This window comes from Enoplosus armatus, chromosome 9, assembly GCF_043641665.1.
Source record: "Enoplosus armatus isolate fEnoArm2 chromosome 9, fEnoArm2.hap1, whole genome shotgun sequence".
Classification (NCBI taxonomy): domain Eukaryota; kingdom Metazoa; phylum Chordata; class Actinopteri; order Centrarchiformes; family Enoplosidae; genus Enoplosus; species Enoplosus armatus.
Window position 1 is genome coordinate 7,229,586 of NC_092188.1, and position 16,097 is coordinate 7,245,682.

General features: G+C 40.7%; 1 protein-coding gene across 1 annotated transcript; it reads right to left on the reverse strand.

The window, feature by feature from the left end:
* Nucleotides 1-5,412: 5,412 nt before the first annotated feature.
* Nucleotides 5,413-15,440, reverse strand: rspo1 (R-spondin 1). Its single transcript, XM_070912485.1, has 5 exons — nucleotides 15,221-15,440; nucleotides 13,017-13,211; nucleotides 10,434-10,577; nucleotides 9,520-9,744; nucleotides 5,413-5,606 (listed from the first exon to the last, which is right to left on the reverse strand). Exons 1-5 carry the CDS (start codon nucleotides 15,315-15,317, stop codon nucleotides 5,413-5,415), a joined length of 855 nt encoding a protein of 284 aa, XP_070768586.1. The 5' UTR covers nucleotides 15,318-15,440.
* Nucleotides 15,441-16,097: the final 657 nt, after the last annotated feature.

A 16,097-nucleotide genomic window follows, 5' to 3' on the forward strand; every position in this document is an offset into this window, starting at 1 on the left:
AAACTTTCTGAACTCACTTAACAAGCCTCTGGAAAAGTTTCTTATTACTTATTTGGTTTGCCAAATTGTACATGACATTTACTATGATCTCATGAATAATACAGCAAACCAAACATACATTTTTTTGTAGTTTAAGTGTTTCACGTGTTAATGGCCCCCTCTTGTGGTTATTTATTTTACTGCAATTGTATACCACCATAAATGCACTGTAAAACCATAATCTAAAATATGTTATTGTGTAAATAACCTAGTCCTGTCGCCCACATCTCTACCTCCACACTCTGAACCATTGTCACCACTGTTGATCCACACCCTTCCTCGATCCTCTCCCTAAACTAATACTCCCTTAACATTGCTGGTTTAAAGTTGTAATCCTTGGGCTTAGATCTAACGACCTGGATGTGAGAGTGATAAGAGTGATGTTTGGTTAACAGAATGTAGCGTTTTGATTAAATTCTTTAATAAATAATGTTGATCATTCTTAATGATTGCTCATAAAATATAAATTCACATTCAGCTGCAGTTTGCTATTAAGATCTCACATGGTGCCCCAGAGGCCCAACAGAAATCATGTTTTCATTTAAAGAAATCCTGGTTTCTGTAGGTTTACAGCAAGGTTAGACCCATTTTCACAGACCAAAAGACCTCCACAGGGATGAACTTCATCTCTGTGCAAACAATGACACCAAATACAGTGTAAAGTAGAACTAAAATTTACAAGCAGGGATTCCATTTATTTAATACAACCATATGAAAAACGGATGTGATTATTGTAACAACAACAAAGTTACAATAAATTTCACAGCAGACAGTTTTTTCCCTTTTGCTCTCCCTCTAAACAAACATGCACACAAAACCACTCACATCATTAACTCGTTCCAGGTTTCTTCTCATGCAGTACTGGTGAATTCCAAAAGGGGGCGGTACATATCAAGTATCGTATCCACCATTCAAGCATCTTCCTAACTTTTTGTCTCCTGTATCAGGAGTTTCTAACCCTTCCCTCGGCCTAAAACACATTTGTGTTAAATTAAGCTTTGTAAATAGCAACTAAACCTCATTAGGTGTGCTGCTTGTCCCACTCATATCCCGGGTTTTCCACTTGCTTATTATAAAAAGAATGGCTTGATACGTCATTGTTTCTCCCTGGGAAATCCTACTATTTCTTGGTTCTTTCTGCTGTAAACCTCAAGCATAGAGTCAGATACAGGCCCTACAGATCTGTGATCTACAGTCAGTGAATCTCTCAAGGAGACTTAAACATCTGGCATTGACATCGAGCCCATAGTTTGCCAAATTTGTACTACACCACCCTGATGCTTCAGTTATGATTTCCAAGGGACTTATGTCTTTTAACTATCATCAGAAGAGTGTTGGCTTCCTCAAAACATGAAATAGTTTTGATATTTTGATTTAGCAGGCCTACTTTTATAGATATCTGCTGCTGATCAAACATGCCAGCCTGTCAGTGTTGATGTACAATTCTTTGGAATATTTTCGAATCGAAGAGGACATTTTCTCTTTGTAGATCTCCAGATTCCACCCGTCAGATCTTGAGCCATAGAGAGAGGACGGTTGTGGAGCTTTAGAGATGGAAATTATCATGGATCAGTGGGATTGCTGACAGGACATCTCCCAAAGGCTAATCTTTAACGAGCTGGAAGCCACCATACTGGGAGGGAAGAGTCCAGTAGATGCTGCTGGCAGTCACTGGTTAGTCAGTTGGAGACTCCAGTGGCCTCTTGTATCCCAGACCTCTTATTCACTCGGCCGATGACAGAACATCTTCTGGAAATTTCTGTAAGAATTATGTCACTGATGCTGTGCATTATAATGGAAGTGAAAAATATGACAAAAGAAATGTTGCTGCAACCTAACTCGCATTTTGAGTAAGAAAAAGAAAGAATTAAATGAAAGAATTAAATAATAAATAGTTTAAAGGGTCAGGTCACGTTTCTATTTACACCTCATGGGGAAATATTATTTGTGGTCCTCTCAGCATTGAACAACAATCTAAACAGCAACATGTCCCTGCTACTTGAGCTAATTCACAGACCTTGTGCTACATTTAAAAGGAAATAGGTCTTTATGAAACTTGAGGACCTGAGGACGCGGTACATCATTTCTGGAAAATTATGTTGCATGACGTGTACTTAGCCGAGCAAAATCAGCATTTTGATGTGTTTTTTGAATTATCATAGTTGAAAAAACATTTCTTCCTTCCATATTTACTGTTTAAAAGTATTACTGATACAAACAAACTATACACCTGACCTTGACCTTGGGAACAAATGAGATAATGGCGCTGCTCTGCTGGCAACACAGAAGATGGGGTGCCTTTTATGTATTTATTTTTGCAAATGTTTGCAAGTCTTTTTGTAACATGTCTCTTTTCAATGCAGCAATTCCTTTAGTCATGGACAATGTTCTCTTTCAGTGGATAATAAAAGCAACCTTGAAACTTGAGCCAGCTCCATTCTCTGATGAAGACCAGGAGATGCAGATGAGAACTCATTTTTAGCTGAGATTACATAGACTACATAAAACATTAATAAATTAAATGTAGTTGTAGTCTAGTGGTAATCTGTGTATTTAAAGACCTGCCAGTCAATTTAAGAGTGACATCAGGCTCATATTTTGAGTTTTGGGTTAGGGGTGGTACCCTTTTGTTTACATTTGGATCAGATATTGTGCGTTTAAGTCAAGCAGACATGGACTGGGTGTTCTCTATTGACGTGATGCACTCCCTGGGGTCTGGCTTAAAGGCCAAACTAAAGTAATGAAATCATTCAGTGTTATGGATCTTGGCAAATCAAGGGCACCCATATACTCCAAAGATTTACCATTCATTTCTCTTGGAAAACACAGGAGTTGGGAACAAGAGAGTGAAAAAAGAGAGAGTGGGAGGTGAGGGAGAGCTCTGTCCGATGGAGCCAGGGTAAGAATTTATGGTCAGGAAGAGCGATGAATGTGTAATTTACGGTGCATACTCTACCATTCCCCCTGCCCTCCCTTTTGGTAATGAGAAACGGCTGTTTTGTTGTAGGGCCAAGGCATGGTATACCCCCTCCCTTCTGGCTATGACACACCATTAGTTTTTATTTCTGTCTCTGCTTTTACAACCTCTGCCCAGGCGCCAGCATTTGGCCGGTGATCGGGACCATCACACCATCTCTTCCACCTCCCAAGATGGCTTCCTGTATCCTGAGGAAGGCCATACCATAACTACTGAGGGCTCTCGACTGGAGATAGATAGCATCGTACTCCCAGCAGATTCATCATTTGAGGTTCAGAATGAGAGATGGATACTTAGTGGTTCAAACTTTCCCCATAAAATTATGACGGCAGGTCTGCTGTAAAACATCTGTCACAAAATTGTCAAAATAGCCCTGATTGATCGAGACTGACGTCCCTTGTCTGTTATATGAATAAATGATTACTGTTGTTGTTTCATCAATAACAGATTGATGATTAAATTATCCCCATAGACTATAATTCCTGTTAACTGCAATTTGGGTCTTAACTTTATAGTTTTGGCCATTATCAGGCACACTGAGTTTCCAGATCTCAGCTATTAACTTGCAAGTGCAATGTTACGATAACCAACAGAAAGTTTGGCTAAAATTATGAAAAATCCAAAAGTTATAGGATAACAAAATTATCCACAACAAAGTGAAGTCTTTATAAGAATTTGTCCCATACGTGTCATACATGAAGACATACAGTGTATATTTGGCGCAGGTATAGACTGAGATCTTAAAATAAATGGTGGATCAATTGCAAACAAAATCACTTAAGTCGTTCTAACTGCAATCAAACAAACTAAAGGTAAAATCAGTGTATGACTGAAGTCTGACTGAATCAACTTCATCTGAACTTTATTTAGGCTTTCACAGAATAAGCTATACATGATGATACTAATACTTCTTATGGTTGATGATAAACACAGTTTGACATATTCAGTATCACAATCCATAGTATGAATGAATAATGAAGCGTGTAACTTCTCCTGAAACTAATATCTTGTGTAAAGCAAACAGACCCATGGAAAACATTCTAGGAGAAAAAAAACAACTTTTCTCTGGATCTGCAGTGTCATGAAGCCAGCTTTTGGAGTATAAATGTGTAAAATGCTATGATTGTTCTGAAACTTGAGCAGTAGGGAACATTATAGTTGTGCAAAATCTTCAGACCCTGTTGCAAATAGACATGATTACTGAGCAGCTGATGATTTGATGGCTTATATGATAATCAGTGGCTTGTAGTTACTGCATATTCGATATATCACTGTGCATTTACAATTCCCTCCACGTTTATTCCAGACCCTATTCCTTCAATCTAAGAGACCAATATTAACACATATGTGCAAACGTAAACACACATGTACAAACATCTAAGTTCCGTCGCCAAACAACTTGATTCCGTGCAGAAATGCATACAAAGTACACAAACACCCAAACTTTAGGTAGAGACAACACACACACACACACACACACACACACACACACGTTTGCATGCACAAAGGCACACACATGCAACCTTGTACACATGCAAATACTCGTGTTTTTATTCCTCGTTTTCTGTGCAGAGTTATTTTCTGATACAAACACCGACATTTAACTTGAAACAAACTACTAAGCTGTCAAATGGCAAAAGTTTGTGTCAAGACACCGAAGAAGGATATGAGCTGAGCTCCCAGTAATCCTCCTCTACATCTTCTCTTAAGCTGGTTTTGTGATAGATTCCCTCCTCAAAATAATATATAGAAGACCTTCTGTCCTCCGCAACCGCAAATGATTTCCAGTGCCTTTCTTTTTGTTTCATCTCACAACAGGAAATAAAGGTACAAAGACTTAATGCTATTCATTGTCTTTACATCACGTACAGCGGCTGTTGAGAAAATCCATCTGCCACCTCTCACAAACATGAAAACAAATGAAGAACAGATTGTGATTAAAATCGGACTGGAACAAAATACATCATGGACCAGAGGAGACTGAAGAAAGCCTTCATTCATGATCAGACTTCCAGCTTGATTGCTGCATTTGAAACACAGGAATCTGTTCTTAGTTCAAGAAGTGACATAGGTCGGTTGATGACAAGAACAATGTCGAACTATAATCTTCAACGTGACTTTGTAGTCCGACAGTGATCCCTCACCGTGGAATGAAAATCAACAAGTCTTTCTGAGTATCACTAAGACACCAGTATCTTCCAGATATGTTAATCTATTCAAAAAACTTGGAGAAGCCTTTTGTGTTGCAGCAATCCTCCAGTTCTCTTTGCATCTTCTACAATGCATAGCAGCATTAATCCATTCCTTCATCACGTTGATCATTGTCTATGGCTGGTGCTGCTGGGTGAGGCATTGTCTCTGTTTTTCTCTCAGCCCCATCCAGCAGGTGATGGAGTTTAGGAGACAGAGCTGGTTGTGATGGTGGGAACAGTGGTGGTCCTGCTCTGGCCTTTTCTCCTCTTCCCCCCTCCTCCTCCTCCTCCTCCTCCGCCTCCTCTACCACCATCTTTGCCGTCTCGTCCTCGCCCGCGTGCATTCTCCCTCTCTCTCCTGTTTGCATCATCTTGTCGGTCTCCCTTGGTCTTCCTCTCTGAAATGAGAATGCATCGAAATTATGATTAATAGCTTATACAATTTCTCAAATAAACTCTTGTAAGATATCTGTCATCATCGGATGTTGTATGTCGAAGTGCCTCCGCCTGGCTAAACAAAATTAAAAACAGGGATTCCTGAGGGATGAGAGTGGACGTTAAGTGATGTGTGTTGGATCGGGACTTGTGGTTATGGTTGTGCGGTTTTTAATACAGGCAAAGCAAGTTCAAGCCATAAACATCCAGTCCAGAATTATTCATAAATGCCAACATAATGCTATGTTTAATCATGCTGGCAGGATACAGCAGTGACCAATGTGCCACAAGCGGTCAACAAATATTAATCAAACCTAATAGGACAAAATAATACATCTAAACATTTTTAACCACATTAGTCGGTTGGTCTAGCACTCTGGTCTGGACTGAAATATCTCAACATCTGTAGGATGACTTGCCATGAAATTTTGCACAGCCATTCATGGTCCCTAGAGGCTTAATCCTAATAATTATGGTGATCCTCTGACTTCTCATGTAGTGCCACCATGAGGTTCACATTTGCAGTTTTGAGTGAAATATCTTGGCAACTATCGGATGGATTGCCTGGAAATTTGGAACAGACATTCATGTTCCCCTCAGGAAGAATTGTAATAATTTTGGTGATTCCTCAGGCTTGTTAATTTCTATTTCAACAGCTCCTCACTTCCTTGTCCCACTAAATACACACATAGGACTCTCCTGGTTGGTACTCTTGCATTAGGATTCACATCTGTCACACATTTAAGAGCATAATTATTCTCTAAATACAAACATCCATCACGGTGTGGTTAATGTCCACACATAACCCATTCAGAAGAGGAGAGAGCTTAACTCTGCTGCTGATTTTAAAATGCAGCACATCTATAGACTGTAAGAGCACTCAGGACAGTCAAGTGACAAAATGTTCTGTCACGTAAATCACTTTAAAATCACCTCTGGCCTAATGAGTTAAATATTGTCAAGGGCCCCATAATGGCTCATAAGGACGTGAAGAGCTGTCACAAAGTGGACATGGACATGTGTCTAGTGTCAGATGGCTATTGTTTAGGCAACACTCAAAAGTATTCAGTTTTGTATATCTGAGGGAGTGTAGTTACGGTGGAGGATGTTTGTTATAAACTTGTGCGTTGAGAGTCTCTGCACATCCTGGAAACTGAGTGAACACGTGCCAAGGGCTGGACAGTGTTCACTATGCAGTTGACAACCGCAAAGGCTTATGGCGCCACCATGTTTGTCTACTGTTGTGCAGCAATAACTGTACGTCTGTGTTTATGTCCCTACAAGCATTTTTAAACTTGTCATACAAACAGTTATGATTCTTTGGTTTAAGTGCAAAGGTACAATATTTCTCAAATTTCACCAAAAACATGTTTCTACACAGCCAGTGAAAATCATTACACAGTGATGAAGTAGATTTGATGTAGCTGAATGTGGACAGACCTCGACACAAAAACATTTATTCACTGCAGGCCCATGCAGAGTCACAATTGCTTTAGTCTCAGCTGAAAACTAGAAGGCTCAGTCCCACACAGTAGTGCACAAACAGGAATGAACTTATCATCAGGAGCCATTTGTGCCAAAAAACATAAAGACATTGCTGCCCGACCTTATTTGGTGATCATATACGACAATTTTATGTCCAGCATGTTCATCGTTTATGTGTTGTCCTGAATCGATACACATGTTTCTGAGCTTTTATGGGAACCATTCAAACAAGCACTTAATATTGAGCAATAGTTTCAATTTATATCAATGAGGCACAATGAACGAGAGCGAAGCCTGAGTGAAGTAAAGGGTCCTCACACACACTCTGCAGCATCTGAGCCGATGTGCTTACTGTGTAAGGACTTAATTACTTCTCTAACAAATCACTAATGGAGCCAAGAGAGGGGGACTCCATCAGTTTATGACAGCCCTGATTGTACCTCCTTTCCATCCAAGCTAAACAATTTTGCCTGACAAATGCAATAACACATCCAGAAAATTCTGTTTTTGCGTGAGACCCTTTTGTGGAGCTTCAGGAAAAGGGGGAAAAAATTGCAGCCAAATCAACACAAAGCGTGAGATCTGCAGACCACTAAATCACTAATGTTATACAAGGTCTGCCCCCTGTGTTTTATATAGCCAGCCTGCCAGCCAACTCCCACAGATGAATCCACAGCTGTGCTCTTTGAGTTTACCCACGTGAACTGGTTCACCGGAGTCATAGTACCATCACCCATGAATTACCTCACAGAGGAAAAGTCATTCCTGTGCATTTTGGCAGTAGTATGTGTCTTATTTTCATACTGAAGTATTTAGCAGCAGAATAGAGAAAAAACTGAACTAAAAATCTCCTTAACATCAACAGTCGACGTCTATGACTCATCACTCGTCAGGTGACACCTCTCATGTCATCTTTGCCTTTCTGGTATGATCTACCTTTGTTCCAAGTTTAAAAATTTGGCAGTCTACATAGCAGTTTTTATGGGGCAGTTTATAATATTTCACTGTTAATTATTCTTCTGAACCCAAGGCTGAATTCTCTCCAGGATGCAGGCGTCAGACAGAGTAAATTTGCCTCTCATTTCTCAAATTATGCTGTCAAAGACTGTCCAACGAAGGGCCGACTCCTCACTGAGCAATTACAATCCACGCCAGCCTCCTTCCCTCTAGACGTGACCACAGATCTATATGGGACAATGTCAGATCATGTTCTGTTCTTAAGACTCACAGCCCTAAAGGAAACTGTTCCAGAGTTGAGGATGGTGCTCGAATATGCAAGCCTCCTCCATGTTTACTCACATATATCCAGGCATATTATCTGTTACATGTTGCAACATCTGTACAGCTGCCAACACTGTGCAAATATTGTTACGCAATGTTGCTGCTGTGCCCAAAATCCCCTAAGCGTGCCACCGTCCAATAAAGGCTGTAAGTACTGCTCTTTTACAGCTCTCTTAGCCCTTGTAAATAAGTGTAAGTTTCCAACTTTGGTTACAATTGGCACATTATGCAAAACAGATTAGTACATGGGGACATTTAGAGACAAAAAAATTTGCTAATGACTCCTCATTAGAAATAATCCCTTTGCAACCCTAGAGTTCGAATTACCTTACCGTATTATTTATGTGTCTCATAAGGTTTGTCATTCCAGTGCCACTGCTGGTAAGTTTTTGATTTCTTTGCCTCACTGCTAAGGACAAAATTTTTGAAAACAAATAATCGGGATCATTGCTGTTTTTGTTGCACTTTTTATCCAATAAGCACTGGACCAATTGGCCAGATCGGTCATTTATTAGCCTTAGCTGCAAATGAGGCCAAGAGCGACTAATAAGCTGTTCTAAAAGCTGATAATGGCCATTTACTGGTGAGAATGACTGTTAACCTGCTGGAGAGCATGCTGCTGTGTGGATGATAAGAGCCCAAGCAAACATGTCATGGCCGTGTAAACCTCATGCTTCAATGGTCTTCAGAACAAATAGCTCTTTGTAGCTCTGATCCTTGTCCAGCTTTGCAGTGCGTAATGCCTGCCCTTCATCTGTTTGGATCATAGATGCAGTTTATTGTTTACATGCTGAGAAGTCAAGAGATTCTGTATCCTTCTGTGAGCTCAGCCAAACCAAACCCAATCAACACGCTGCGGGTCACAGACACACTAGCGGGAATACAGGCCAGGCCTTTGGATGTTGAGTAATGGTTCCATCAGTCACCATATTAACTGGTGGAGGCATTTCATGAAGCACATGGACTTTATTGTTTGTTCATCTGTAATCTGAGTACTGCCATCTGATTATAACTATTATTATTATTGGTACAAAAATTAAAAGTCCCAAATATAAATAATTTCCTCCTCAGTGTATCTGTTTTCTGTACTTTACGTGTGTTTGTGTTTACCTCTCACACAGGGCGTCTTGGTCACGATGCACTTCTTTCTCTCTGTCTGTGCAGCACATGTCTGTGAGGGTACAAAGGCCGGGGAGGTGTCTGGGCTGTGGACCTGCAGAAGGGGCACTCGAACCCGAGACTGCGAGCCTTTCTTAAATCCACATGTTTTGTTCTTCTTCATACACGAACCCCATTGGCTCCATTCGGCAAATTCACACTCTGCAGCACGCTGACCTGGGTCAAAAAATGGGACAAAGACTAAGTTAGTGAGTGAATGGTCCACAGCTCCAACATCTCACATTTGTTTCGCAGCCTTCCTGTCTGCTTTTTACAGCTCAGCAGTTTCAGCTCAAAATAATGAGTTTAAGTAATTTCCCAATCTGAAAGCAATTTTATCTTTTTGTTTTTTGACTCAAGAGGGACAGATGGAGACGGCTGCTATGAACCTGAAAATTGTATGGCTATTATATATACTGTGCTCACGACAAAGGCTAGTTTTAGGGTCATGTTTATAGTCTTGGTGGACCAGCAGGGTCAAGTTAGCACAACAACAACTGATGCCAAAAAGTCAGTTCAAGGCTCCAAGATGCCTGGTTTTCACTGTTAATGCTGTCGTTTCTAACTTATGACAGGATTCTTTTCAACAACAAAAAAGGAGAAAAGAAAAAGAACAGAAAGGAAAGAACAGGAGATCTTGTGAGTTTCCTTGTCCTTTTCCAGGCCAGACAATTGAACATAGATGGCTGCTCAGATGAAGCGATAAAAAAGATTGAGTGAACATGTGGCTCACACCTATGTGTTGCTTCAGTAAGTGAAAGGAACTGAAATAATACATTCTGGTTCATCACAGGAGCTTTAAGAGATGCTATGGCGAAAGTCTGAAAATTGCAAACGGTTAAGGTTAAAGGTTAAAGGTCACTCACCGACACACTCCATGGTCTCATTGGCGGTGTGCTGATCTGGAGGGCAGCTGACATAACATCGCCCACTGTGTGAATACAAGCCCTCCTTACATTTTGTGCAAAAATTGCGATTGAAACACGCTTCACAATTGTCTATTTTACATTCTGAAAGACACAGGGGAGACAAAAAGAGAGGATCAAATGAAAGGATCAAATCAGTTTAAGTCACATTGAGTCTGGTGATGGTGAGTGTTCATTTTATTCACTTCAAATTTTTGTTCTCGTTCTAGAAAATTTCTAGTGGAAACACAGACATCACTATTCCTTTAATGGAATATTCATTGCATTTTTGGCTGAAAAAAAACAAATGGTTCTCCAGAGAGAGGACAAGAAGAACTTGAATTTTATTTCCTCTGAGAGATTTATTAGTGATTCAACAACATGGGGTCTATTTAGAGGGCGAAACACTCTTCTCTTAAAAACACATGCACCACAGGCCTTGTTTTTCTGGAAAGCGGGTGAGAATGAGTACAGCCAGGAGTGTATTGCTTCAGTGGGTTTCTCAAGAGCGGGTTTCTCCACACCTCAGACTCATTAAAATCTTTAACTCTCCAGTCAAACAAACAACTTCTTGAAATGTGCGTGATTGCAAACACAGGAGGATAAAAAACAGACATCCTAAAAGACTCCTAAAAGCTTTGGTTTCTTCTTGAAAGGCACAAAAAAAGTAGAGAAAGATTCCTGTCAATATTTCTATATAGCAAATGTAGTCAGATCTAGATTCGATGTATTCATGTGTACAAACCTAATTTTGTCTACTCTGCAGCTGGTCCGATGCCAAGGTCAGAAATTATCTAACACTGAATCCTCACTGGGATCTTAATGTTCTTGCTTCCTGCTCCCAATTACTGTTTGACAGCAAAATTTGGCAGTACTGACGTTTGTAGCCCTATAATGTAAGACAAATGTTGCTAACAAGACATCCTGGGATGGCATGTATAAAGTCAGATGATTGGATAATAACCCAGGTTAGCCACTGAAGGCCTCCAAAAAGAATTTGCAGAGGAAATTCAGCCCTTTCTGCAACAAACCGGGACAGTGAAAAAACGCATGGGGTTGGATTTGTTGCAAATGATTCAATATTTCAATAAAAATGTAAAAATCTCCATTTGTGGATTTGTGTGTCATTTGCACCTCACAAGGAAAATAAGATAAATGTCTCAATATAATCTATACTGTCAATTTAAAATAAGATCGAGATTGTGCTCAAATGAGAAAGTACCGTACCATTTTTATATGAAATATAAAAAACTGAAAATATTGCATCACCATAACCAGAGTTATATCGTTTTATCTGCTTTGGGGTTACGTAAACTTTGAAAAACTAAATGATTTATTTAGCAGATATCGTGTGATGTAAGAATGGGAAGAATACCCTGCATTTTTTCTCCTATAGCAGAAAATCACTACAGGCTGGTGGGCATCTGCCCATCTACGCCTACAACTACCTTGAAGCCATGAACGTCATTGAATGTCATTAAATGTGAGGGAATAATTTGAGTAATTAATGAGGTTCTAAACGTTTATTGTGCAAAGAATGATCAGTAGTCATTTTAAACCTGTTCACATTCAAAGTAAACCTTTTATGTGGTTACTTCAGAGACTATATATATATATATATATATATATATATATACTGTTTACTGTATAGACTGTATTTGATACGGTTAGTAAGGGTCTATCAAAATAAAATATGTGTAAACACATAATAAACATGGACTGTGGCCTGGCATGAACCCTGCACATGAGGGCCAAATAAAAAACACAGACAAACAACAATGCATTAGAAATGTTTTTGCTTGGATTTTGTTCCAATTCGTGGCCACCCTTTCACCCACCTTCCAAATGAGCCAAACCTGCCTATAAACATAATGAAGACCAGTTCAATTAAAAATTCTACTGACTTTCCTCTGGTTCAAATGCTAAATTTGGTGGCTATTTTTGTGGCCTTTTCCACAGGGATAAGTACCAACAACAGAAGGATTTCATCAAGTGGTATATTTACTTATTATTGGACACTTGTGTTTTGTTAGTGTGCATTCAATAATAAGAGCGTACATCTTATTCACTCTCAAATATGAAAAATAGTAGCACAGGTTAGTTCAAAAAGACGAGGCAACATGAAATGACATAAATATAAAGGGTGTGACAAATGGAGAATATTGATTAAGGTCCGATCCCTATCTGCATTAATATTTTAGGTCTTTGTTAAACACACAAAGTGGTCTAGCAAAGTGGATTTATACAGATAAGATACACAAGACAAAGAAACTAGCAGGGTATCCCTCTGCTCCTCCAAATACCACCATATTCTGTATAGATGATGAGCCAAAGATAAACATATCGTTTACACTCCTGCAGGCTTGATTTGACATCAGCTGTGTGGATTTTTACAAAGCGGGCTGTTGCCAACGAGTTAGCTCGGGCCTGCATGTATTTGGAATATCCCAGATGTGTATCTACAAATCTAATGTGCCCACTGAGTGCAGAGTGGCACTTGCAATGTCCCTTAGTCAAGAATCTACAACACAAAGCAAAACTCACGGGTGCATCTGTTGTTGCCTTCTGGGTTCCTCATGCCAAAGTATCCCACGGGGCAGGAGGCGAGGCACACGCCTATCTGACGGATGTCATTGCGCTCAAGGAAGATGAAGAGCTTGGGCTTGCATTTAATGCAGCCGTTATACTCAGAGCATCTGTCACAGCCTTTGGGGCAAGATGGTGGCCCCTCAGTACTAACTGTGGAAACATAAACAGAGACAAAGTGCCATCACATAAAAAGGTAAAGTTTCCAGCCAGATATGAATTTTAATGAGGAAATATAAAGGGCATTTGTCAACATTCTGCATATGAAAACAACATCAGGGAACTTTAATATTTTGCGGGCATCTCCACAGATCCAGCCATAAACCCACCAGAACTTTTAACAAGTAGGGGTTAATGCTTGCAGCTTAATCTAACTGGGGGCCAGGCCAAACATCTTTGTTTGAACAGTTACTCACTGTTTACTTCAAACTGCTTGCCGGAGATCCTTAACAGATTTTCATTTGGAGAAACCCGGGTAATTGGGGCTGACAGCCAACCAAGAGCCAGTCAAAAACAGTCAACTAACACCACACAGGGCTTCCACTGGGATCAGTCGGAAATGATCTGGGCATCAGAAAACTGCAAAAGTGACGGACATGGCTGCCAGTGTTTTTCTATAGTGGTACCAAACAGCAAGTATCCCCTGTAGTAAGTCCGAAAATGTACCGCAGATGCATTTACTCTTCACTTCCTTGTGATCTCAGAATCAGACATTAATTCCTTTTTCTAGGAGCCATTCAGAGACAAAACCACAGTCGTCAGAGAGACATTTACTGTATCAGCTCTAAATATACATACTTTCACACAGCAATCCATCTGCCCTCCTGCCTCCCAGAGATAAGTCGGATGGTGAAAGCGTTAAAAGGGTTCTACTCTGAACAGACTACACCATGTGTGAGTCACAGTAACCTGACATGCAACAATTACAACCAGTTTTATATTGCTCACCATCACTAATGATGAAAAAAGTTGTAATTTCCATGGGGGGTAACCAGAGAGGAGAGGAGTGTATGAATCCAAGAATGTGATGTTGTAAACTGTTTGTCACGTGTGGTGGGTTGAAAGAGAGAGTCTGTGCTGTCTGAAGCATGACAAGCAATATGAGCTTCTCTCCCCTCTGATGGTTTCAGTCTGATCTATGCATGACACTGAAGTCATTCAGAGAGGGAACGCAGAAAGCCCACGGGGAAGAAAACAAGTCCCTCTGTCGTCAACTACTTGCCTGCCAGGAGGGAAGGTTGAATAAAACACTGAATCTGATGACAAAGACGTAAAGGCTGTAAATCAGAGATGTAAACCGAAGACCACTTCCATATCTGGAGGGCAAAAGCCTCATCTGACTGTGACACTGTAGAGGGCGCTCATGTATATGGTGAGTGACCCAAATCCTTCTGTCCTCATTACAATGGCACATGACAAACTGCGACAGCATATAAGGTCATTGTGCATATATGTGTGAGTGCTTATACAGTAAGAAATATATATATTTTTTATATATATTTAGTTCCTTTTCTGTATGTGTGATTTCAATAACACCACATCTGTTACTCCAGTCATGGTATTATATGAATTCTAGTTCACAAAGGTTAGGGTTAAGGCTGGCATTGGCTGAAAGCTCCTTGTGTGTAAAGGAAGAATTATTTCAAAGCTGACAGTAACACCAGCACTGAGGCTCTGAAGCCAGAGATACACTGCAAGTCGGCCTGAGCACCATCTTTGTGGTTGCGTGAGGTCAGAAAAATGCTTACAACAACACCGGCAGCACGGTCCAATTGAGAGCTTAGAACTGTCAGGTACTCATTCCATTATGTGCCCACAGAGCCAGACACAAAAAGGGTGATGGCTTGGAGGGTGAATACATCGCAACCCCTTTTTATAAACAATCCTAATACCCATAAAAGTTTTACATAAACTGAGAGAGGCATAATCTTAAAAGGAGGAAGAAAAAAGAGCCATTCGGGGGAAACACTGAATCTAATATAACCCGCCAAGGAAAAACAAATAACAATGATGAGAAAATAAACAAAATGTTATCTTTACTTTGCTTGTTAAATGTTTGTAAGACATCCACCACTGTGACTCAGAACACAGAAACGAGAGGAAGCAGTGCTGAAGAGGAAGAAAAAGGGAGATGAAAACAATATGAGAAACAGAGAACTCACCCCGTCTCTGCCTTCTCGCCTTGGAGAGCTTGAGAGAATCGCTGTGACCCATGGAGCTGAGGAAGACCATTGCCAGCGCCACCAGTCCCAGCTGCATAGTCCCTGTTGCCTTCCCGGCCACGCAGGGTCCCCCCCTGCAACCAAATGGATCAGGTGGGGGGGGGCCCCTTCCTCTGTGGGACAGGTGAATCCCTCTGCTGCTGGGACGGATGATCCCTCCTCTCTCCTGTGGCACTGCTGTCTTTCTCTGTCTGTCTCTCCCTTTCCCCCCCTCTGTCTCTCTGTATCTTTCACTCTAGTGGCTGCTGCGTCTGCAAGTCTGTGTAGTGGAGGGTGATGCTGCGGTTGCAAGTCCAAACAAGCCCGAGGCACAGCAAGCCATCACGCTGGTGGTAGTGCTGGCAAAGGGAGTAGGATGTAGGATGGAGGTGTGTAGGGGGGAGGTGGTTGAGGAGTTGTGCTGAGGATGAAGAGGAGGACAGAATGGAGAGGAGATTGTCGAACTTCTGATGGTTCAACCCATGAAGCTTGGGGTGGGCTGGCAGGGAAGCAGGGAACTCACTATTTGAGGAGGGTTTGCTGTCAGCGAGTGTCTGAGCTCACAAGCATGTGTCTTATTAACGATGCTGTAAGGAGACACTAAAATAAGAGCTTGCAGACTAAAAAAAGATGGATACAACACATCTGCCTGTACCAGGACCTGCTGAGAAAAAAAGGAGGCAGTGAAGACAGAAAGATGGGGAACAGGTTTAGGAGAAGGGTTTTTAGAGATAAGTAAGTTTATTTCAAGAGCAGACGTCACAAAGTATTACACACAGATAAACACACTTATACTCATACGTTTATTTGCTTTCTTGCTGAGGGTTAGAAAAGAAGC